This window comes from Uranotaenia lowii, chromosome 2 (assembly GCF_029784155.1).
Source record: "Uranotaenia lowii strain MFRU-FL chromosome 2, ASM2978415v1, whole genome shotgun sequence".
Classification (NCBI taxonomy): Eukaryota; Metazoa; Arthropoda; class Insecta; order Diptera; family Culicidae; genus Uranotaenia; species Uranotaenia lowii.
Genome location: NC_073692.1, coordinates 190,084,460 through 190,108,831, shown reverse-complemented (window position 1 = coordinate 190,108,831; position 24,372 = coordinate 190,084,460). Strand labels below are relative to the sequence as shown.

Below are 24,372 nucleotides of genomic sequence, written 5' to 3'. Positions count from 1 at the left end.
AACACTTTTAAAATCATGCAATATTTTTTTCATTATATCAAAATTATACTGTATCATGTATATATTTGTAATTATGTTATTGTTCATTTAGTTTTAAGTTATTTTCATTGCTGAGTTCAGTTTCATAATTTGTGTACATTTTTTTTATCGCTTTATTATTATTTGATACATGATTAGATCATAGATTGAAGAATTTAAGATAAATAACGACTCCTTAAACGGCGAAGCCATTGGAGTACTAACTCAAATGTATTAATTTTATGTATCTGTTTGCAATTAAAAAAAAATCTGAAATCGAATCTGAATCCTTAATCTGAATCTGAACTCTTGATCTCAATTCTTAATCAAAATTCTTTTCTTTGATTCTTAATATTAATTCTAAATATCGAGTCTTTACAGAACTCTTAATTCGAAAGCTTTAAAAGATATGCAATATTAATCGATTTATTAGTTTCGATTCCTTATTCCAAATAGTAATCAAGCTGTAGAACTCATTTCATAAAAAATATCAATGATGAATTTCATCATTCATACATAGCGTATTCTCGCTTATACATTCGTACCCGTAAACTCCTGAAGGTATATAGGCTCAATTTTACATCCAAGAACATTGTGCCGATGCCCCGTTCTTCGGCCAGAAGAAGGAACACAAAAAAGGGTTAAAATTTCAATTTTTTTACTATCAGCATGCTATGTCCGGTAAACATGAACTCTGGATGGTTATTAGAAACAACCTCTACCAATATGGTGATTAAAAACAATCTCGGCAAAGTTTGATGAAAAAAAAAGATATCAGATCTGAATTCTTAAACTGAATTATGAACCCGGATTCTGAACCTTAATCCTGATTTGAATCTTTTTCTCAATCTGAATTCTGTCTCGGTATGTTGATTTGAATAAATTTACATAAAATGTACTTCAGAACAGTTAAAATAAAATCTGAAGTTTAAAAAATCTGCTAATCAGCGGCTGCGCTGTTTTGTCGACGCCAGGCTTTCTAAAGGGTTGATGTGGCGGGATCGACAAACGGCAAACCGGCCAAGGCACCCGAACGGTTCAACTGAGTTTTACCAACAAAATGTTTCAAACTGTTCAAGTTTGAGAGCCGTATTTCTCGACCTCGACACTAACAAGTGCTCAAAGGGTTAGCATCGCGAACTCGCGAATTAGAGGACGTGAGATCAAATCTCTGTCCATTTTATGAACTTTTTGTCACTTTTTGTTCCTCCGTAATGAATTTAACAATTGCTGGCTACTTCTGCTGAGCAAATGGCAACCTTTTTTGGAGCCAACATAAGTATGATATGAAATAGAACAGTTTTAAACAATTTTTTTCCCGTTTTTTGCCATAGGCAACGGAGGAAAAAATCCAATTTTTTGAAACTAAATTCATCTGAATTATAATGCCCATAATAGGAGAAAGGGTGGTAAGATAACTTCAATTGGAACATACAAATCAACGGACATCTTCGTAACTCGTCGAGCTGAGTCGAGCATAAATCTTTCTAACCCATAGTCAACCCCTAGACACACAGTCTCCTCGCTCGACGGTACTGAATTTTTTCTTAATTAGTTTGTGTTATGATGCTTTGTGTTTGTGCATTTTTTGGAAATATATTTATTTCTCGGTAAATTTCAATTTAAACAACCCCTTCCCCCATGCATGGGCCTTTAACACGGGCTTGAATTCAAGACCGTTTGCCACCACATTTTACTAAAATCGAATAATAGTAGTAAAAAGTCCACCAAGAATTATTATCAAACACAATAAATTTTTATTATTCTTGAACTATGAATGCCATGTTTGCATTTGATGGTATCTCGAGCTTATTACAAGAAATAGGCTGTTTCATGACTTTGTAAGTTGTAAGTTCCTGATTATATTTCATGATTTAATCCAACTTCTTATTGAATGATTTTGTATTTGTATATTCATTGAAACGTAACAAGCCAAATCAAACAAAACTTCAAGTTTCCTTTGATTTTTTAGACCAAAAATCTCATTTATAAACTTTGATGAATCTACTTTTTCTCCAAAAACAACCGACATTCCGGAAGCCATTCTTTTAAGCAGATTTTTAAACTTTCCCCCTTGTAAGGAGAGCTACAGAAAAAAAAACCACCATCAACATCCAAATCCAGTTATACAAGTCCTTACTCCGGCCGGTTCAGTTCAAATAAAACCTACGACGACAAAAAAGACCAACGGTAGCGAAAGGACTTTCTACTAATTTTCAATTTTTTGCCCATATCGAGAGTGCGCGCGTGCTAATCTGCCAAACAACCGACCCAACGACGACCAAACCAGCCAAGTCAAGCAACAATTTTCCTCACAGTTCCAACGACGCGACGATTTGAAATCTCGTGTCGTTCGTCGATTTCCGGCTCGTTCGGGAAAACACCGTCCGTCTGTCTATATACAAAAAGGAAAACGCGCTGGGGAAATCGATTCAGTTGTGCGGTGCATTTCCACCAGTTGACATCAGCTTTCTGGCTTCTGGCTAGGGAAAACCGATAGTTTAGTTATTTGGCCGGTGGCTCCAGAGAGTGAGCTTTGTGAAGAGTTCTTCCTCAGTCTCGGGACTAGGAATTAGTGATCCTCAGTTCGGTTGATCGAGGAATTCGTGTTAAGATCTCCTCGAGACCAGAATTCTGTGGTAGATATGTTTATTTGGTAGTCAAACCCTGACTGAGGGTTAGATTGGTGTTGATTGTTCAAAAAATTGACGTGTGCTGTGTGAATAGCAGAGGAATTCATCTACTCAACCGTTAAAAGAAACGTATTTTTGTTGGTGTAAAGTGTGACTATTTTTTGTCAGTGTACAGTACGATCTCAAAATCGTAACCGGAAAAAATAAATCTGTGGAAATCCGTTAAAGTTGAACTGAACTGCCAAGTGTGCGGAAAGTGATCGTTTAAATGTGAGGATGGCTTCTTTCGTTCGATTTTTGCATTTTGAGAGAACCCTTTTTTTATTTTGGCGCGAATGGATGATGCATGCTTGTTGGATGCTCTCAATGTGTGACGTGGGTGTTCTCCTTTTCCCTACGGAAGAAACGGAAATCTGATCGAAGTGTTGCTTTGCGTAAAGCAGCTTCCTGAAATTTATTAAACATACATACGTAGATACTTATCATATTTTTTCGAAGGCATTTTGAAACCCTGAAATATGTCATTTTTACGAATAAAAACTGGCGCAATTGAAAGTTTTATTTAGTTTCATAGTAAACTGTAGTCTTCAGTATTTTTTTTATTTGAACTAAGGAATTAAGATTGTTATGGCCCAGCTTTAGGGATAAATAAGGTATTTTTTGCCACACAAGGTGAGCTTATGTCCGGATTTCTTAATGTTCATTACAACGTATCCTGCGGCAAACCTTTTTCAATTCTATGTCTGTTTTAAAAAGTTTATTCCATTCATTTGGGGAAAGCCCCATCCAGCGGTGTTTAAACTCGCCTCGGAAAGAATCATTCGGCTGATTTTTTCCGAGTTTAACTTGTTGTGTGCAGATTGATTTTATCTTCGTTCCAATCATGACGTGATTGCACACAAAACAAAGAGAACAGTTCCGAGTTGATGTTTTCCCCTCCTCGCAGGAATAAAATCACACCAATGAAACAACAGAACGAAGCTTACCGTACACGAATGCTCACGAGCGATCGTTGCCCGACGGACCGAGTTAACATTCCTCGCACCCTTCTCTCGCTCGTTTCCCGTTCCCTTGTATCTATCACTTTTAGCCACGCCCCCATGCGTTGTCCGATTGATGTGTTCGGCTGCCGAACGAAAACGATTTTTTCTTTAATTCGCTGAACTGTTCGTTTGCTTCGCTGATGTTTCTCCCCCGATTGCTGTTTACTCCTGCCGAGTTTACCCGAAGCTTACTTCCTGATGCTTTCCGAGTTGAACTTTAGATAGCATCATTGCAGATTGAGTTTAGCGAAATAAAATCGTTCTGCAAAGAAGGGCAAAGTGCGAGTATGTAGACTCGCGATTTTAACATCTCTGGCCCCATCAAGTAAAAAAAAACAGACAATAAGTTTAATTTTAGTGTCAAAAAGGCGATCAGCTGATTTCTTGAAGATTAAATTACTCAAAAATCGAACAGTGATAAAATCGGAAAACTATTGTACTTGAAACGTTTCATTAAATTGAAAAACCTGTGTAATGAAAACCACTTATAGAACTCTATATTATTTTTGAATTAGTTTAGTTTTAGTTTTAAAATAAACCATACGAGTAGTAAAAAAATTGTTGAAAACCATCTTTCCAACTTAAGTAGGCAGATTACGAGATTAACCTGCCATATGGCAGATGAAGTTCTCTTTGGTTTCTTAATTTAATATTTTTAAATCGATTAAATTTCATCTTCAAGAGTATGTGTTTGAAAAGTTTGTATCTACTCATTTTTTTTCTTGTGGAATATAGATACAGTTAACTGTAGCATCACTCAACCCTTTTTAACTTCAATGGCTTCTAAAAACTTAATACCCACAGATATTCATACCGCTTGTTCCAAAATTTTTTTAGGTTGATGGGCCATCAAATGAACGTAGTCAGAAAAATTGTTGGTTTCACCAGTTATTTTGAAATTTGCAAAAACATGCGCTTTTCACCATACTCAGAAAAAGGAGTAAGTTGCAACAAACTTTATTTTATTGAAAAATTGAAAATGAACGTTTGAAAATTTATAGTTTTCGATATATTTGTGATGTCATAACGCATAAAGCACCAGTTTCAGCAAATTTTGGTTTGTTTCGAATTACATTTTACATTTTTTTCTTTCAAAAAAGGTTTTAAAGAAAAAGCATAAGGATGCTGCATACATTTAGGGGTAAAAAATACTACAAAAATTCTACTAGCTGAAATCATAAAAATTATTGTGTGAACGCAAAATAATCATATTCCAGCATATGGAAACGAGATTTAAAAGTGAATTTTGATACATATTTATTTTAAACAAATTGGCGATTTTCCGTCAAATTTTGTTTACACCAACAGTGTTGATATAGGATAATAAAAGCACTTATAAAGTTTGTGTGGCTTGTGATATAGCTCAGTTGGCAAGTCTGTTGTCTCCTGAGCAGATGTCCGCGAGTTCGAGCCCAAGAGTAAACATCGAACACAGTTGTACCGGATAAGTTTTTCAATAACGATCCGCCAACTGCAACGTTGATAAAGTCGCGAATGCCATAATGATGGTAAAACGACTATAATCGAAACAAAAAAAAAACTTATAAAGTTTGTGGGTAATATCATAAAGCCAATCCGTCATATCTAAACTCGGCGTTTTTCTAGTAAAAGGCTGTTTACTCTTGAGATTTCCTAATTTTGACATTTTTAAAACGTTTTTATCACTAAACGTAGCATATGCTCTCTAACTCTGTCTTTAAATACTTATTTTCCTAATGGATGATGGTTCTGGATTTTTGATCTGGAATATTAAATATTAAACATGGTATCATTAAATTTTTATCCCTTTATTTCAATCAAACTCTGTTTTTTATTGTGTTTTCTTATCTGTTCATTTTTTGTTCCAACATCAATTGTTGATACAATAGAAGGTAATATTAAAGTCGTCATGAAATTGATCGTTAAAACTGCTTAGTTACTACAGAAAAAAAGATTGTTACAAATTTTGCCGAATTGACTCTTGGCGTAAAATTATCGTTTGTTTTTTTTTTCTTTGCAACTCACTGTATGGTGCCTTTTTTACATTAAAAATCGATCGGGAGATTTAAAACAACTTCTTTCTTGAAGATTTGCAAAAAAATACACGAGTAAAATTTTCAAGTTTTCGCTATTAATTTTTCCTAAGAACTTCAAAGTTTACTTATTTGAGTTAAGATTAAGGTTTCCAGGTTGCCCGGTTTTATCCGGGTTTGCCCGGATATTTAATACAAAATTTGGGAACAGTACAGTTGCTCTGATTTCATTAAAAATGCCCGGATTTCGCCCGAATTTATTCGCTTAATTTACCTAATAAAAGATAAAAAAAACAAATTATGTTGTAAATATTTTTTTATTTATGCCTCCTAAATGGAATTTTTTGAGCAAGTTTTATCTGGATTTTCCAAGGTTTTTTTAAATAAAATTGCTCGGATTAGTCTGGCAAGGATACGTGCTGAAAAATTTATGGCAACCTGTGTTAAGATTCCTTCAAAAATAAATAATAACTTTATATATTTTGATAAAAAAGATTTTTAATCAAAAAACTTGAAAAAAATGTTAAATTTTGAAGAAAATTTGAAAACTACCAATAAAAATTATCTTAAAAATTTTTAAGATTGAGGGAAAAAGTTACAATTTAATTATTCTACAAGAAATTGTTGCTCCCTGAGAAAACCATAAAATGTATGGTTTTGTGGTACGTGTCAAGGCTCTAAATTGAAGTATATAATTTATTAGGAATTTAAAAAAGATAAAACTGAGTATTTGATTATTCTCACTTCCTTCTTGGCGGTCTGTAGTGAGCGTTCTCTCAGATTTATAGAAAAAAATTCTGGCCCAACAAATGTGCGTTTTGAATTCGAAAATGATTTTAAAATAAGGGTTTAAAGTAGGGTTACAAAATTATGCAACGCCATAAAGAGTTCGTTGAGATTATTTTTCAAAACAGTAAGGAGAAATGACATGCAGACACATTCAAAAAACAAAACCAAGACATTTCAGCCATACACATTTTGTCAATTTCTATATTAGTTTATGACTTAAACATCGAAACTATTATTTTTTCCTAAAAAACTCTTAATTTTTGAAAAAATTACAATATCAACTTTTCTTAATATCCTTTTAAATTAACGAAGCTTTTGAGTAACTTGCTGTTGCATGCATTAGACACATTCCACCGTGACGTAAAACCGCTTTTACGGACTTTTCTGCACTGTTATCATTCTAGAAGTCAACCAATTTAGGGGGCATCCATAAATTACGTAACGCTCCTAGGGGGGGAGGGAGTTAGCTCGAACGTTACGAATTGTGACATAGGGGAGGGGGGGAGGTATGCTCATCGTTACGTAACGATTTTATGTCATGTAATTTTGGCAGAATGATATGCAAACCAAAATCAGTTTAAAATTTGTAAGCTTCAACATGATTGAAACCGGTTTGTAAACTTTCTTCTTTAAAGATTCTGAAATAAACTTCTTGAAAGGTGCATTAAATATCGGTGAAATAACCGTTGAAAAAAACCCCTACATTTAGGTACATTGTACATACATACCCCCTAGAACTCAATTCAACCTTAAGACGTAAATTTTACTATTTTTTCTCAATTTATTCAAAACATGCAATTTTGATTCTTGCGACGAATACTACTTAGTGGAATATATTTCGCATAACAAGTTAGGCTTCTTGAACAAATTAAAGTAAACAAGGTAGATCATCAGTTTACAAGCAAAGAGCAACTCATAACAAGACAATAAATTTATTTTATGAGAGTTATCATCAATGAGTACTAAGAAGCGATTTGGATAGATCGATATTAATTCCGTTTTTAAGAACGTTTAAAAATTTATGTTGAAATATTTTTTTACCTTCGAAAATCAGTATTCAAAATCATGAGAAGATGAGGGGGGGGGGGTAATTATCAGCGTTACGTAATTTTCATAGGGGGGTACGTCGAAGCGTTACAATTTGTGACAAACGGGGGGGAGGGGGTTAAAAAAGTGCAATTTTTGCGTTACGTAATTTATGGATGCCGCCTTACTTGAAAATGGAAAAAATTGTAGCAAACGGTCGCAAATTGAATTTCTTTCAAAATGAATATAATTTGGTCAGTTGTTTTTGTTATGATCAATTACTTTTGTGACGTGAATTCACGCTAGAATTAACCACTTCGGACTTTAGTACATACCTCTTTGATTTCCTGTTCTCTCTGTGGAAATAGAATGTCGGTGTCTTCGAATGAGTTGTAAAGAAAACAATTACCCACAATTTGATGTACGGAACTTCTCGATTAAACAACAACGAACGAAGTTATGCTTATTTGAAGTTGTGACGTGAATTCACTCAGTTCAAACAGAACAGGGTAGTTGACTGAATTCACGTCACGAAATAAAAAGTTATACGTGGTACACTGTGGTTATACTGAACCATTGCAATGTCCCAATTTTTCCGACATAGATACGTACAGAAAAAATCTGGAAAGCTTACTCAATAAACAACGGGTTAAAAAAGTGAAAAGATACATGAAATTCAAATACACAACTGAGAATTTAGAATTACAAATAAAAGTTGGACAGCATTTCAAACTCGAATCAGCATTGAGAATGAAAGAAAATTTCAATTCTGAAAATCTTTTTCAAAACTTAATCACAGGCTTAATACTTATAATCAATAACTGAATTGACCTTTACACCTCGAAGCAGTTTTTTATGATTAAATTGTATGTATTTAAAAAAAGTAAACCTTTGAGTCTATGAACACATTTAAAATTTCAAGTTCAAGCCTGCATTCAATATTTACCAAAAGCACACAAATTTTGAACAAAGTTTCATTAAATTAGATAATTTTTTACTCATTTTTGATATAGAGTTGATCACCGTTGACTTATTTTGATAAATTGTTTAAACTTGATAAGTACTATTGAACTGATTTTGCCAATTAAAATGCACTATTTCTTTATTATTTGTCAGTAATTTCTCATGAAAGGTACAAAAACACATTATTACAGGTCTATGCTGGTCAAACCACAAATTTTTTTATCCAGTAATCTCAGCTTTAGCAAGCATTGTTGAATAATTTACATTGTATAGAATTTCATTCTTTATTCAATTGGACGCAACCAAATGTGATGAATCGAATGTGGAATAAAATGAGATTTTTGAGTTTTCCAGATGCATAATATTCTGAAGACAGGTTTGCTCGATTTCATAAATTTTGAAAATTTTAATAGTTGTAAGGAAATTAATTGCAGATTAGAATTTTCGACTACATAAATATCAGTTAAATTTAACCTTATACTTCTGGATTTGAGAAAGGATTAGCTAAATCTTAGGAATATCATAAAAAGATTAAAAATTTAAAAAAAATGTACTTCCCTGTACCATGGCCACCTGGTGGTGAAGTTCTCAAGCTCGAACAGTCTGGCAGCTGTGTCTGGCAGTAGGGGGCTAGGTCTGGTGAAGGCTTTGGGAGAGAAAACTAAACATACAAATGACACTCACTGCGATATTGAAAAACTACATTTAACGCGACCAATCGGTGAAACCTCGTTGGAAGTGTCATCTGGCGCTTACAGTTACAAAACTAGATTTCAAGTATCGGGGTTACTTTGATCACTATGGTTTTTAAGTATCTCAACATCTTCAAATTTATTGTTTTGATACCATTAAGCATAGAAGGTTCAACACATCGATAACAGTATTTTTTTGTTTTTGGACTCAATTGAATTTTTCATCGTTTTGTTTCAAAAACAAATATACTCGACAGATGGACAATGTTGCTGCATACATTTAGGGACAAAAATTATAAACATTTCTCAATATTTTTTTAACCTCAAAAACAAATAAAATTTTACTTTAATGCAATTCCCTAAGTCCTCGTACTGTTCCCATGTTCTTTTTTCCTTCAAATTTAACCATTTGATAGGGTTTTTAGCCATTTTTTCTATACGGGCTTTTTCATGGAAAATGATCGTATTTTTTCAATATCCAAAAATTATCATATAATGACCAAAAAAGATGAACTTTTAAATCAAACAACTCATTTGCTCATAAATGCTTGAATTTAATCAGGAGAGATTTTTGTTTGTGAGCCTTCAAAAAACCAGATATTTTAAGATTTTAAAATTATATTTTAAGTAATATAAAAAATCTCCTGATAAAAACCAAATTTAGTTTATTTGTAACTCAATTTACAGGCTTTCAAACGTAGTAAACAGTTTACAGATATTTTAACTTTATACTTAGTTAATGATGATTACCTGCAAAAATATCATGTTGATCAAAGTTACCCCCAGGCTTCGGACGACTCCTGAGGTGTCACTCATAAGTGCAAGAGCAAAGCTTCACAAAGAGGAGTGGAACCCACGCTCTTCTGAGCGCTAACCCGGTAAATTTGAATCGGCAGAGAGGTAACTCAAATCGCCAGAGGGATCGTAACGATCTCTCTGGCGATTGTGCATCATCACATCGTTAGAGAGGAACACACCATTCGCGTGCCCTGGGTGAGTGCCACGAATTAAGCTAAGACACGCCCTCCAGAGAAACACACGAACACAATCCGAATCGTGTTTGTATGTTTCCCTCCGAGACGCGTGTTCGCCTGCCTGAAAAGTCGACAGCTACGATTGAAAGCACACTCGGGGACAAAATGCGACCACACCGTGCGAGTGTACGATTCAAACTGATTTCGCATGTACGCATTCGTATTTGTTGCCTCTAGGTATCTCGGCAGGACAAACCGAATGAAAATATTTGCGTTCTTGGAGTGTCGCCGAAGTTAACCGTTTTATTCTAAGTTCGGTGACTCAACTCTCAATTTTTTGCATGCTCTGTCGATTTCTGAGAGGACGCGCTTACTGGGAAACCGCACACACTCTGCTCATGCTTCCCGAAAAATAAATGTTCGACACTCACTTACATGAGTGATGTGTGCTCCGTCAGTGTAGCTCTTAGAGCGTGCTCTTAGGGAAATTAAGTGTGTTTTTAGGAAACCGTCCTTCCCATCATCTGCATAGCTTTGCATAGCAGCGCTTTGAAAGCAAAGCGTGCAAGCGCTTGGTGCCGAGGTTCAAATTCCAATGGTTTAATGAAATTTATGTAATGTAAAGTAATCGTTTACAAATACTCAATTACATATATCTACATTATTATGACAATAGATAAATGGGGAAAATTTCATTATCAAATTAAAAAAAAAAACTTGTACGTAGGTACATTTTGATGACTGTTTGATGTCACTTGACTTGAAATTACATAAAATATCTGGCATTGCCATTTTTTTAGATCTCTGGGAGATTTATATGGAATATTTAAGAATTTCACAACTCGCTGAAAATCACATGTTAATCATTTGAATATTCATAATGCATATTAAACTATGTTTCGGAAAACCGACAAAGTCCCACAAAGTCAATTTTTGGCTAAAAATCTTGAACTACGGTCCCCCCACAATCATTAGTCACTTTACGTTTCTTTTTCCCACTAATTTTTCGTTTATTCGGGTGTAAGTAGACCAAATATCTAGTTTTGCGTGAATTTTAGTCAATAATTACTTCCTCTTTTAGTTCAAGTACCGCCAAACGGGGCATCATGTTATTTCGGGGTTAGATGCAACATTTGATTACTACAGCCCGGTTTTATTTTTAATTTTATATAATGCAATCAAGTTAGCATTTAATGCCTACAAAACGATGATGAAATAATTTCTCACATCTTAAGTTAGTATTTTAAAGTTTTTCATTTTCATTCAAATTTTTAAAAAATCTCCAATACATGTACAAATTTTCTGTCTGGGGTAACATGCAACAAAATGTAAACCGAAGAGACCTTGTAAATCTCGTTTCCATGAAAAAAATGATTGTTTTGCATCACGCGTTTTTCAGCATTGAAATTTCATTCATCCAAACATTTAATTTTATGATTTCAGCTAGTAGATTTTTTTTTTAGTTTTTTTACCCCTAAATGTATGCAGCATCTTTATGTTCACAAAAAAAATCAAAAATTAGTTTCAACAGTTCCTAAATTTACTGCAATGGTGTGTTTATGCGTAATGGTTTTTATGGCATCAAAAATTTATCAAAAACAATACATTTATATACTTTTTCATAAGATTTTTCATTTAAAACTAAGTTTGTTGCAAGTTACCCCTTTTTCTTAGTATAGTGAAAATCGGATGTTTTTTGAAAATTAACAATAACTGAAAAAACCAATAATTTTTCTCACTACGCCAATTTGATATCCCATCAACCTTAAAACTTTTGATGCATAAAGGTCATTATAATCTGTGGACGTGGGTTATTTAGAAGCCATTTTAGTTGAAAAGTGTTGCATGTTGCCTTAGTTAACGGTATTTTATTATTCAAAATTTTGTTAAAAAATAACATAATTTACCGAAACAATTAAGCGTTTTTCAAAAACGCATATATTGGTCAAAATTGTAGCCCGTAACAATTGTTAGTCACATAGAAGTTCATGACAACGACTTGTTTCTAGCAAACATTTAGGGGCATTCTTTGCTAGTGTATGCTAGTAGGTATTGATTTTATTTCTATCTAAATCCAAAAAAAATTTGTTGATAACACCCTCGACACTAGCAAGCGGACTATAAAATTAACTTTCAATGTTCAATCAGCACCACTATACAGCAGATGACTTATGCTAACCTTACCACCGTGGGGGAGCAATTTAGTTTTACCGGTAAAAAAGTTTCGGATCGGTTCTAAGCGTCACTTGTTTGGTTTGTTGTTTGATAGAAACTTATATTTAACCAAAGTGTATTCGAATATATTGTTCTCATCTGTCCGGCTTGATGTTATTATCTTTTGATCCATCTTCCAAAAAAACAGCTAGATGCGAACCAAAGCGAACAGCACCATCAATTAATTAATTTGACGCACATTGTGTAAACCTTAAGAGTACTCTTTAGGAGACGCTCTTATAGAGCGCTCATTTTAATTTTGAGTGTTTTGTGAGTGGCGAAAAACGCTCCCTGTGTGTATTGTCACTCCGCTCCAATCGACCACTCTTGCTCCGCTCACAACAAAATTCAAAGAGCGGAGCTGATTTTCACACCGCTCTTGTTGGGCTCTGAAAAGAGTCCGAAGCCTGGTTACCCCGCTGATCAAAGTTCCCCCAGTTTACGGTACTTACTTCAGTAATGTCAGAAATACTTGTAATGATATCTTTTGGAATTTTTGAAAATTGTATAGTTTAACTTTTAAATTAATTTTTCCTCTATAGGCAAAACATTATTGTCTGTTTGAATGGGGGATAGTAAAAAAAATCGAAATCAGTTTTTGTCTTTCATGTTATTTTATTGGCTCATCAGTTATCAATGATTAATTTCAGTTAGATCTGATTAATTTTTAAACTAATAAACAGATATCACCAAAACTAGATTTGAAAAACAAAATCTGACAAAAGATTCGAATTCTGGAAGCTAAAATCTTCCAAATAAATCTTTAAAACATAGGCACATAAAATGCTGTCAAATTTTAAGTATAAATGGTAGGGGAGATAAGGGCATAATGGCCACCTTAAGGAAAACGCTTATTTAACCATAGAGAACAGCTATAATATGTGAATTACATCATTGTTTCGTATTCAGACACTCAAATAGTCTATTGCCTAATTGGGTGAAACTTGAAAAAGTAGATAAACACGTTTATAAATGAATTTTAATTTTTTTTTGCCGATAGTTGAAAACCACTGTAGAGGCATAATGAGGGGCGATTTCTGCCGGGGAATCTAGCAGCGAATTCGACTCGATGAAGCCAACTGAATAATAGAGCTACAGCTTGACTAGTTTCATCTGACGATTTAGCCTATTGGTAAGGTGTCGGAGAGGTAATCAATATACTCGGGTTCGACTCCTGGTCAAGGTGATTTTTTTTCATTTATCATTCATCGAGTTGAATTCGCTACTAGATTATGCGGCAGAAAACGCTCATCGTGACCTGATTAATAGTGCTCTGTTCGCCCCAGGTCAACAAATTTAAGTAAAAACGGGTTTTAAAATTGATTAAAATGAAAAATCAAAAAAATTATGATGGTGAAAATTGAGAAACAATGTGTAAATCATGTTGCAGTGCGTACATTTCATATCAAGATGATTTAAAGGTCATAAAAGCTCACTCGGTGGTGCTGAAAAATTATAATATTTTTGTCACTTGAGAACCTAGCTGGTTATTATTTAATATTTCTGTAAAGCTGAAAAGGATATTTCTTTTTTGGTGAAAAATTAATACTATAGGTAGTACGAAACAAATCCTCACGAAAATTTGTTTAAAAAAATACGTACTTTTGTAGAATAAAGGACTGCTTATTATGCCCTGAGTGCTCGTTATGCCCTTATCTCCCCTATTTCTCATAAAAAACGATAATTTTTTTCATGAAGTTTCATCCTTTCATTCAAGTTTCACCTTTATATCTTTCATAGAAAGCATTTCGAATAAACGAATGGTTTTTTAGATACACGCATTCATAATTGTCCCATTTTTAAATGAACTAAGCTTTATCATTTGAAGGTTGAGCCTCCAGATTCCCAAACATTATGCAGTTTTGAGACACTTTAATGAACCTACATCAGGTATAGCATTTGATCAATCTTCTTGAAACTTTCACATCATGTTTTGCAATGGTCCCCAGAATTTTTTTTGTTGAATTTTTCTTCTCATATTCGGTTTCATGAAGTTATGATTGCTTTCTTGTCAGTAAACACGGCCTAAGAAGACTTCATTAAGATGTCAAATCCGAAGATTAATTTGAATTTTTGAGAGAAAATAATGTCAGATAAATATAATCACAGGTCTTCAAACCTGCGGCTTCGAAGTTTTTAGGGATTTTGGGGTTCAAATTTACCGAAATGCGTTGATTGGAGTATTCAAAACAGATTCCTACATTGTTAAATCATTGAGGTTTTTTTTAAATATAATTCGTTTATTTGAAACGGCTTATACGAAGTTCTACAAAGAAGAGATAAATAATTGAAGTTGTTATCAAGGTTGCCGAAATCACAGAAAAATCTTTGATTTCACAGAATTTTGAGCGTCTCACAAAACAATAAACAATTGAAAATTTCACAGATTTCACAGATATTTTTTTCAAATTTCGTACTCATTTTCAAGACTCCAATTTCACATCTCAGTAAAATGCTGAATTTCTACTTTCGAATTGGAAAAATACGATAATATTGGTTGGTAATGTTAATTGATTTTTCTTAGGTAAAATGTAAAAAAGACCCAATTCGTCATGGAAGAACTCAGGGGGGCAGTTGGTTAATTTTCTCGGATTACAAATAAACTTAGAATTTCAACGACAACGAGTACGTTTAATGCCCAGCAATGAAACGACATTGAGGAACTCTGAAAACCAAATTTTAGCCATAGTCATCACAAAAATATCTATATAAGTGTGTGATTTTTCCTCTGTAAGTCTCAACACAGACAATTTTTTTTATTGTCACAGATTTCGTCTACAATCTGTATATTGATCTGATTTTGAAATTTATTTTGAGTTTTACTAAAATACAAAAAATTAGGATGACAATGTTATGATTTGTTGATCTTTAATTCAATTGATAAAAAATTGAAATTCTTCAATTTTTCATGTTTAAACATCAAAGGTTATTCGATTTTTACTAGAATTGTTCGAATCCATTTCTTGGAACCTATGTAAAAATTCAAGACCCGTCGTGAATACTGCTTAACTTTGAACAATATTCAAATATCGTCAACAATTTTCATAAATAAAAGTTTGACATTGACTTTTTCTTGAATTTTATTTGAGATTTTCCAAACACTTAGTGTTTATTCAAATCTTTGCTTAGAAGAAATTTACATTATCAAAATATAAAACTTTGCATTATACTTCTTATGCTATTTCACCGAATTGACAGTAATTATTTTATGCACAATAATGGTAAATTGAATTGGAAAAAAATTATCTGCCGAAATTCAGATGGGCATTTTAGGGAAACTCTTTTTTCAAACATAATAATGTTTCTGGAGAATTCAATATTTTTTCAATTTCATTCTTGAGGTTTTAAGCAATTTATTTTGATTGAATTTTGAGATATTTTTTGCTTCAATTGATAAGTAATGTGTTGGATTTTCGGTCTTCTCAAGTTAATGATAATCACAGACAAACAGACAGGACACTTAGAACAAAAATCGGTTGATTTTTCGCAAAGTGATTACATTGCCATCTAGCGGCGACATTGATTACCCATTCCTTTTGCCTATTTTGAAATGATCATAGATGCCTTTGACATATTGATGTTATAAGATTAATGTAAACAATGAAATTTAAGATTGGTTAAGTTGTTCTCTTCACTTTCAAAGTTTAAGCAGAATCAAGTCCGCAGACCACAGGGTCCAGCATCTATGTACAGCAGTGAGTGTAACAAATGAGCAGCAACCAGCAACCAGCAAAAGGATAAACAAGATGCTCGCCTTGGGTTTTTGGGAAGGTTTTGCAACCTCTTCCAAAGGTCCCTAATAGTGAGATCAGCTAATGCAACATTTTATATTTCACGTTTTGATATCTAAGCCACGCCACCGAGTAGATTACCCAGCAAACCTAAAAAAATACAACGAATATCTTTTAGTTCATTTAGAAAAAAAATCAAGCAGTTGGACAGTTGATTATTGATCATTTCCGTTTGTGGCAGATACCGGCAACTGGTTCCAATTCTGGTTCTCAAATAAAACAAAAATTGATAATTTACATATTCCATCTTTCAGTTATTGAATGTCGAAAAAGTCTCATTACTTTTAAACCTATTTGTAGAGAATATAAGATACAAGAACACAATAAAAAAAGCGAGATACTAGAGTAATCGAAAATATCGAATTTATTCCTTTGAATAACTTTAAACAAAGATTTTTGATAAACAACGAACAGTTTTCATTATTCTTTCCGAAGCGTGTAAGACAAAGAATTATTTCAATCGGAAAAGCTCCCTCTCAGAAATCCATTTAGAATCCAATTGAATCCCCTTACTTAGAAATTTAAAAATAAAATTAATGTTTATTTGTGGCAAAGTAATTTTTAATTATTTTATATCATATTTGAATGAAAAAATAGAGTTAGTCTTCGGAAAGGAATTTTGTAGGATCTCCTTTTCTATTTCCTTGTTTCCAAATTTAGCTTGTATGTATGTATGTGTATTTCTACCACCCAGCTAGCAAGGCACAGCCGGTAGCAGCGAGCAACTTTTGCTTCGTAACTTGTCCAAGATTCATCAACTATAAAATTCAAAAATGACTTTGAGTGAACTATTACAAGGGAAAAGAAATGTAAGCAGAGGCACTTACATTTCTAAGTAGGAAAAGAGATAAAATTGTGTCCACCGAAAGAACATATTAAAATTATGTAGCGTTTGATTCGAGCCGTTATAAAGCTAAGCGCTCCACTGGATGGGGAGACGTTTCCAAACGTGTTTCCAAATTTAGCTTGACCAGCAAAAATTCTAATGTAGAATCATGCCAATAAATGTTTGGTAGTTTCACATTCACGGTCTTTTCTCTAACGTGTTTCCACAAATCAAACCAGTATTTTGGCTGGCAACTGGTGCTTATTAAGCTCGCGGTATGAATTCAGTGCTCGTTACTGCACTTGTCGATTACATTTGAAAAATAAATTAAGAAACTTGAGCATAACGAAACATTTAAATATTAATTCACTTACATTTTGGATTCAGGATTTATATTATTGCAATATTGATTTTGTTTTGAATACAGTTTCTGGTTGTCACGGAACGAAGCATTAAACAATCAGCTACTATAATTGAAAATTTGTTATTTTCAAAAATGTAAAGTAGCGCAATCTGGTGTCGGTATTGCCTACCATTGATAGTGTTTTGCGAAGAATGGAACAAGAATGTCCTGTCTGTTTGTCTGTGATAATACTATTTATATGTTCTTCATTAAAAATTTTCAAATTTTACTACAAAAAAACTGTCAAAAACTTATGGTTTTTCAACGATCCCAATCAGCAGTTTTTTTTTAAAGAATTTTTAAAAATTTGGCTCAGGGGGGCGTTGAGTTAGGAAATTTAGCAAAAGGGGGCAGTGAGGAAAAAAAGTTTTAAAATCACTGCTATAGATTGTTATTTTATTATTTTATTTATTGAATTTAGTTGGATTCAATCTATTTTTAAAACGGTAAACATTTTAAGTAACTTTTACAAACGATACACATCGATTCCAATCTGCTGTTATCCTCCGAGTTCAAGAAACTCGATGTGAGTATTAGTATTTGAAGCTAAACTGTAACTAAGTTCAGTGTTGATTGTGCTGAAGATAGCGATCACCTTTAATTTTTTGCACTTTAATAAGGGAGTGCAAGCAAAGAAGAAAGATTATGCCTATAGTACTTTCAACCTTTCAAATTGACTTGACGCATTTTAACCTTCCAAAGTCGTTCGAGTCAATATAACCCGAAGCGCGCATTCAAATCATTATAACTCTTCGAGAAAAAATCGCAAAAACTTGATTTTAAAAACCTCCCTGGGGTAAACGAGATACATCAATGCAAAGCCAAAATTGGGTAACTTTTTTGAAGTTAGAATTTTTTCTACCGGAAGTTCCAGAATAGCGGCCAAAACTTCCTTTGGACCACCAAAAACTTATGCATCCATGGATAAATTTATTCTTAACAATTTCAAAAATTTTAAAATCAGCGCAAAATTTGGAACCTGTCACAAGTTATAAGCATTCTAAAAAGAGCCTTAAGGAGCCTTAAAACCTTAAGGGGGGGGGGGGGGGGGGGAGGGGGGTAGGGTCTAACGGGTTTAAAAAAACACCATTTTCACGATTTTTTTCTAGAGCTATCGTTCAAACAAATGTATTCAAATTTTTTGCATTATACAAAGCATTGTTTAAAGAACATTTAGTAATTTTTTCGTAAAAAAATATTGAAAAATGAGCCGGTGACGGAGCATTTTCGAGGATGCCTTTTAGAAAACAGGATTTGCGGTGGACACTGTATCTCAGCACAGAATCATCTGAAATCAAAAAATCAGAGCAAAATATTTTTAATATATGTTTTTCTGGACCCCAACGTTTTTATTTAACTTAAAAATATTTTTATGAAATTTTTGTGGCTGTTTGAAGTAAAAACTACGATTTTTCACTTAAAAATCCGCCATTTTTCACCTGTAAAATCTCCCCAAAGTAAAAAAATCAAAAAAGAAAAACGTTGGGGTCTGGCATTTTATATCTAGAAAATATGTTCCAAATTTGAAAAGAATCGGATAAGTAGTTTTCAAATGACGATGTCCACGGACTTTAAAAATGTGCTTTCGAGAAAAACGCGTTTGAAGTTTCTGCTCTTGCTTTCTTGCAGTATAAGATAGGAGGAGATAAAGGCCTATAACTTCTACAGTTTTGCTTCAATTGACTTCAAAATTTGACACAACATTCTTGAAATGTTTTACAATAAGAAAATAAAAAAATAAAAAAATCGATTTTTTGAAAGTGTTAGACCCTACTCCCCCCTTAAGGAAAACGCTTATTTAACCATAGAGAACAGCTGTTATATGTGAGTTACATCATTGTTTCGTGTTCAGACACTCAAATAGTCTATTGTCTAATTGGATGAAACTTGAAAAAGTAGATAAAAACGTTTAAAAATGCATTTTAAAAATTTTCGCCGAAAGCTGAAAACCAGTCACTGTAGAGGCATAGTGAGGAACCCCCCGAGGCAGTATGAGCACCATTAATGAGGGTAAATGAGCGTTTTCTGCCGGGGATTCTAGCAGCAAATTTGACTCGATGAAGTCAACTGAGTAATAGAGCTACAGCTTGACTTGTATCGTCTGACGAATTGGCCTATTGGTAAGATTTCGGAGAGGTAATTAGTAGGCTCGAGTTCGATTCCTGGTCGAGGTGATTTTTTTTTCATTTATCATTCATGATCATGATTGCACTAAACGGTGAGGCGTATATTTATCAAACAAAGCAATAACAAAATAATCTTGGTCTGTTTGTAGAATTCAAAGAACTAACACATGCTCATACATTATGTTTCTGGTGTTTTGTTTGACGGATGATGCTTTGATGCTACTAGCCGTATAATGTAACAATAAAAAAAAATCAATCATGAATGGTATGTGCAAAAAAAAATCCCCTCGATCAGGAATCGAACTCGAGTCTACTGATTACCTCTCCGACACCTTACCAATAGGCCAAATCGACAGACAAAACAAGCCAAGCTGTAGCTCTATTATTCAGTTGACTTCAACGAGTTGAATTCGCTGCTAGATTCCCCGGCAGAAGATGCTCATTATGCCTTCATTGATAGTGCTCTGTTCGCCTCTAGTGAACAAATTAAAGTAAAAAAGCGTTTTAAAATTGATTAAAGGGAAATATAAAAAAATTTATGATGTTGAAAATTGAGAAACAATGTGTAGATCATGTTGCAGTGCGTACATTTCAGATCAAGATGATTTAAAGGTCATAAAAGCTTATTTGGTGGTGCTCAAAAATTATAATATTTTCGTCACTTGAGAACCTAGCTGGTTATTATTTAATATTTCTGTAAAGATGAAAAGGATATTTCTTTTATGGTGAAACATTAATACTATGGGTAGTACGAAACAAGTCCTTATGAAAATTTATTTAAGAAAATACGTACTTATGTAGAAAAAAGGAGTGCTCATTATGCCCTGGGTGCTCGTTATGCCCTCATCTCCCCTATTTTATCAATTTTATCTCCGATTAAACTGTTATATGCATTTTCATGTCGATTTGATGCATTTTAACAATAATATTGCAAAAACAGTTAATTTTCAGAAACGAAACTTCTTTTTTGCAACAGACACGGAATTCAAAGCCATGGATCGATTGAAAGCCTTACATCAAAAACTTAAAATCTTAGCTCGGTTGGTTGTACCTTGAAATCTCTCCGACCTCGGGGTTAGATGGTTATCACAGAATTTAAAAACAAAAACAACCTTTTGGAGCTTATCAGTAAAATTACGAATGAAAACTTTTTTCGAGAATACTATCACCGTTAAATTTCGCAATTCAAGTCGATCAATTTCCCAACTAAAAAGCTCACATTACAAGTAGCCAAGCGTCTCTTTTTGCATAACGCTCAGAAGAATTCGTCATCAATGCCCACTTGACAAATATTAAGATCAAAATTAAATTTCTCGCTTCTTGCTGCTGCTTCGTCACCCGTTCTAAATATCTCAACCCCGCGTCACGGAGAGAGAAAGCCTGCAAGGTTCAACATGTTAGAAGGAATTTCATGCCCAGAGCTACAGTGTGCCTACATACGCCTACATACATGAATGAGACCATCTCGCAGTAGCTGATTCTTTTGATGTTGATGGAAATTGGCTTAATTTGGTCCTCTTTCAGAGGGTGAAAAGCGCGCTGTTAGCGTTGAGAACTTTTTTTTTCAATCGGAAGAAGCCTTTGGTAACTCAGAATGGTTGAGATTTTGTTGAGAGGCTAGTCTTAACTTTGCATTAGCAGAAGAACTTAAAGTTTAAAGTTGAAAAAGTATCTCAAACATATTTTAAAGCAGAAGTCAAATTATGATCGAATTAAATGCGGCTATAGGTTCAATTTAATTAGGTAGACTTCGAAAACTTTTCCGTTTCTTCCTTCATCATTTCATGATAGCGTCAGAGACCGTTTAAAGAAAAGCCAATTCATACGCATGCCACATGATGAAGAGGATGATGTTTCAATGTTCCCTATTGGATGTGTAAATTTTTACGAAATTCAATTTTAAGCTGGAATGAGTTTGCAAGAATGATAAATCGCGTTGCTGTTCGGGATGCTGGCAATTTCATCCTTCCGATTTGTTGTTGCTCTCCTCAAAATGAAGCTGTCATGCAATGATGATGATCTTATCCCGGGTTGTTTGTTAGTGTGTTGTAGATGAAAAATTGTTGCCCGATGCAATCCGTTAGGGTGTTAGGTTATGATTATTTCTTCAACATACCCAATATGGTCCGCAATCTGTTTGTTGCTAAACGAGCCAACGTACGTTTTCTATTTACCCCCAAATTCCGCAGGGAAGTGAAGTGGAAGTTGATTGTGGAAGGTGCCCTGAGAAGTCATCTCCAGCGAGGCGGCAAGTAAACGAAGTCAATGAAGAAGTATCTCACCACTACGGGCGGCTGCGGCCACAACGGCCGTTTCCGGTTGATGCGGATGCGGTCGGATTTCTCTTCCGGTGGGTTGAAGTGGCCATTGACGGTGGTGATGGCAGGGTTGGCTTTGGCCATTTCCATTGGGACCGTCAGTGGCATTCCGACCTCGGTTATGGTCAACACTAAGGAAACGAACCAAGGTAAGTGCTTTTTATAGTGTTATGAGAATCCTTACTATTTCATCTTAGCTGAATTATGAAAACCATATTAGGGATCTACTCATATAACGAACAATACCAAGAAGTGTTATACCCAGGACAGGATTAAGCCGTCAGGAGCCGGGGCATTTTTTTGGGGGGGATTCGATTTTTGTTTATATGCCATCCCAGAGACCCAGAATTTATCAACTAATCGAAAATGAAAATTCTCACTATAATTTCGCAATATTTTCAATAACTATATCACCAAGGCCCAAGGCAGCAGAAGTTCAAGCAATTCTAGAATGCTCTTTAGTCTGTTTGAAAAGAGGGTACAGGTACACAAGTATCTATCTATATATTTCCTGACAGCCAGGCCGCTCTCCGAGCGCTAAGTACGTTCACATGTTACTCCAAGCTAGTATGGGACGACTAAGAAACCTGGCCATACGGGACAGAGTATTTTTATCCTGGGTTCCAGGCCACTGCGGTATCCTAGGGAACGAAGAAGCCGACCAGCTAGCTAGAGAAGGATCTCAGGGCCTGTTAATTGGACCAGAACCTTTCTGCGGAGTATCGAGGAGTGCCTTAAATATGGAACTCAAAAACTGGGAAAGCACCACTATTGGCTCCGATTGGAGAACAGCAGAGAGAGCAGCTCAGGCGAAAAGATTCATTGAACCAAGCGCACGGCTCTCCAAAAACATGTTGAACTTAAGTAAGCACGAGTTAAGTACTTACACAGGTCTCTTGACCGGACATTGTCCAACAAAACAACATCTCAAACGGATAATCATTATTCAAAACGACGACTGTCAGTTCTGCGGTTTCGAAAAAGAAACTGCAAAGCATCTTCTATGCAACTGCATAAATCGAAGAGAGCGTATACTTGGGGCTAAATTAAAAAGCGCACAAGACATATGGTTGTACATAAGTCCTAAGAAGGCTATATCATATATCTTTGATATCATACCCGATTAGGACAAGACGCTCAATTAGCAATCAACTGTTACTTCAATCAATAGTGCAGGGGAGTCTGATAGCATGAAGTAACGCGGGGTAATTACCACAATAGATCAACTACTGGTCGCAGTGGGCTCTCCCCTACAAGGAAAAAAAGGCTCAAGGCCGGATTAAGGGGGAGGGGGCTATGGTGGCAATTGCCCGGGTCCCCCGGTTCAGGAGTCCCTTCGAGGAGGAAATTTTTTTTAAAGCTTTGCTAAAACAGTTAACAACATCATATCTAAAAGTTCAAAGTTTTGATATCTGAAACGGGAGCCCTTTAGTAGAAAATAATCCAGAATTTATAATTAAGCGTATAGTTATGAATACACCAAAAATTTCTCCAGGGACCCGCTAGATGATGTAACATTAGGCCACTGTAAGCTTTGTGTGGAAATCAGAGTTGCAAGATTTCAGATAATCATTTGAAATTGATACTCACCGTGATGAGTATCAATTAAGCAGCACAATGAATTTCGTTGTGATGCTCAAAGCTGTCGATGTCAAACGAAATTCACTGAGCATCACATCTAGAAAAAAAATCAGAAATCCAGAATCCCATTAGAGAAATCTTCAGCTATATTCCCCACTTTTTCCCCTACTAATTTTTGACGACAGTAAAATTTGTAACGAATCTATGGAATATTTGAATGTATCATATAATGTGATTAGCTTTTCACACCTGCGACACGCCAAGTTGAACGACTCCAAACGCTTTGATATAAAGAAAATAAGAGCGCTTTAATGATTGGACTTTATTGAAACTTTTTAATAACGAAAGTGTTAAAGCTCGTGGTACCTATGTTTTAAAAAGTGTCTATGTACACAACACACTACCTTAAAAATGTTGAGAACAACACTTTAATTTTATAATATTATTTGCAAATACGGTGCTTTGGTACTAAACAATTTATAACATAATTTCATAGTCAAGACGACTTAAATAAAAAAATATAAAATTCAGTCGTTGACGTTTTGTTGGTTTTCAAAATTAAAAGCAACAACATAATATGAGATTAATAGTAACATTTCTAATCGATTTTCTGGCTATTTGAAATCAGTAAAATATGCTTAGTTAGCTAAGCATAGAATACATTAATAGAAAAATCGATATTTGGTTTAACTCTCAAGGGCTGAAATTTTTACAAAAAAGGTCAAAACTCAGATTTTTTTAGGTTTTTTTTTGTATTTTCTCGGCTGTTGACATACAAAAAAAAACATATGTTGAACTGTAATATGATCACAGTCATCAAATTTCATGCGGTTCCTTCTTCAGAGCATGTTGTGTACAAGTGAAGGATATCTAAATTTGGAAATATTAATAAAGATCATGTATTCTAACAAATATGCATCTATACATTCGGAATTAAAACCTACTTTGTTATATCAACTAAAT

The 24,372-nt window shown here is 34.2% G+C and overlaps 1 protein-coding gene across 2 annotated transcripts in view; it reads left to right on the top strand.

Moving 5' to 3' along the window:
- Positions 1-2,444: 2,444 nt before the first annotated feature.
- LOC129744586 (uncharacterized) overlaps positions 2,445-24,372 on the top strand; it is a 327,683-nt gene continuing 305,755 nt past the window's right edge. The window contains exons 1-2 of one of the 2 annotated variants that reach the window (XM_055737200.1): positions 2,445-2,657; positions 21,700-21,977. In XM_055737200.1, the coding sequence (XP_055593175.1) occupies positions 21,776-21,977 (202 nt within the window). In that variant the 5' untranslated portion in view covers positions 2,445-2,657; positions 21,700-21,775. Of the gene's footprint in view, positions 2,922-21,699; positions 21,978-24,372 lie in introns of both variants that reach the window. The other variant, XM_055737199.1, reaches the window with a different exon arrangement.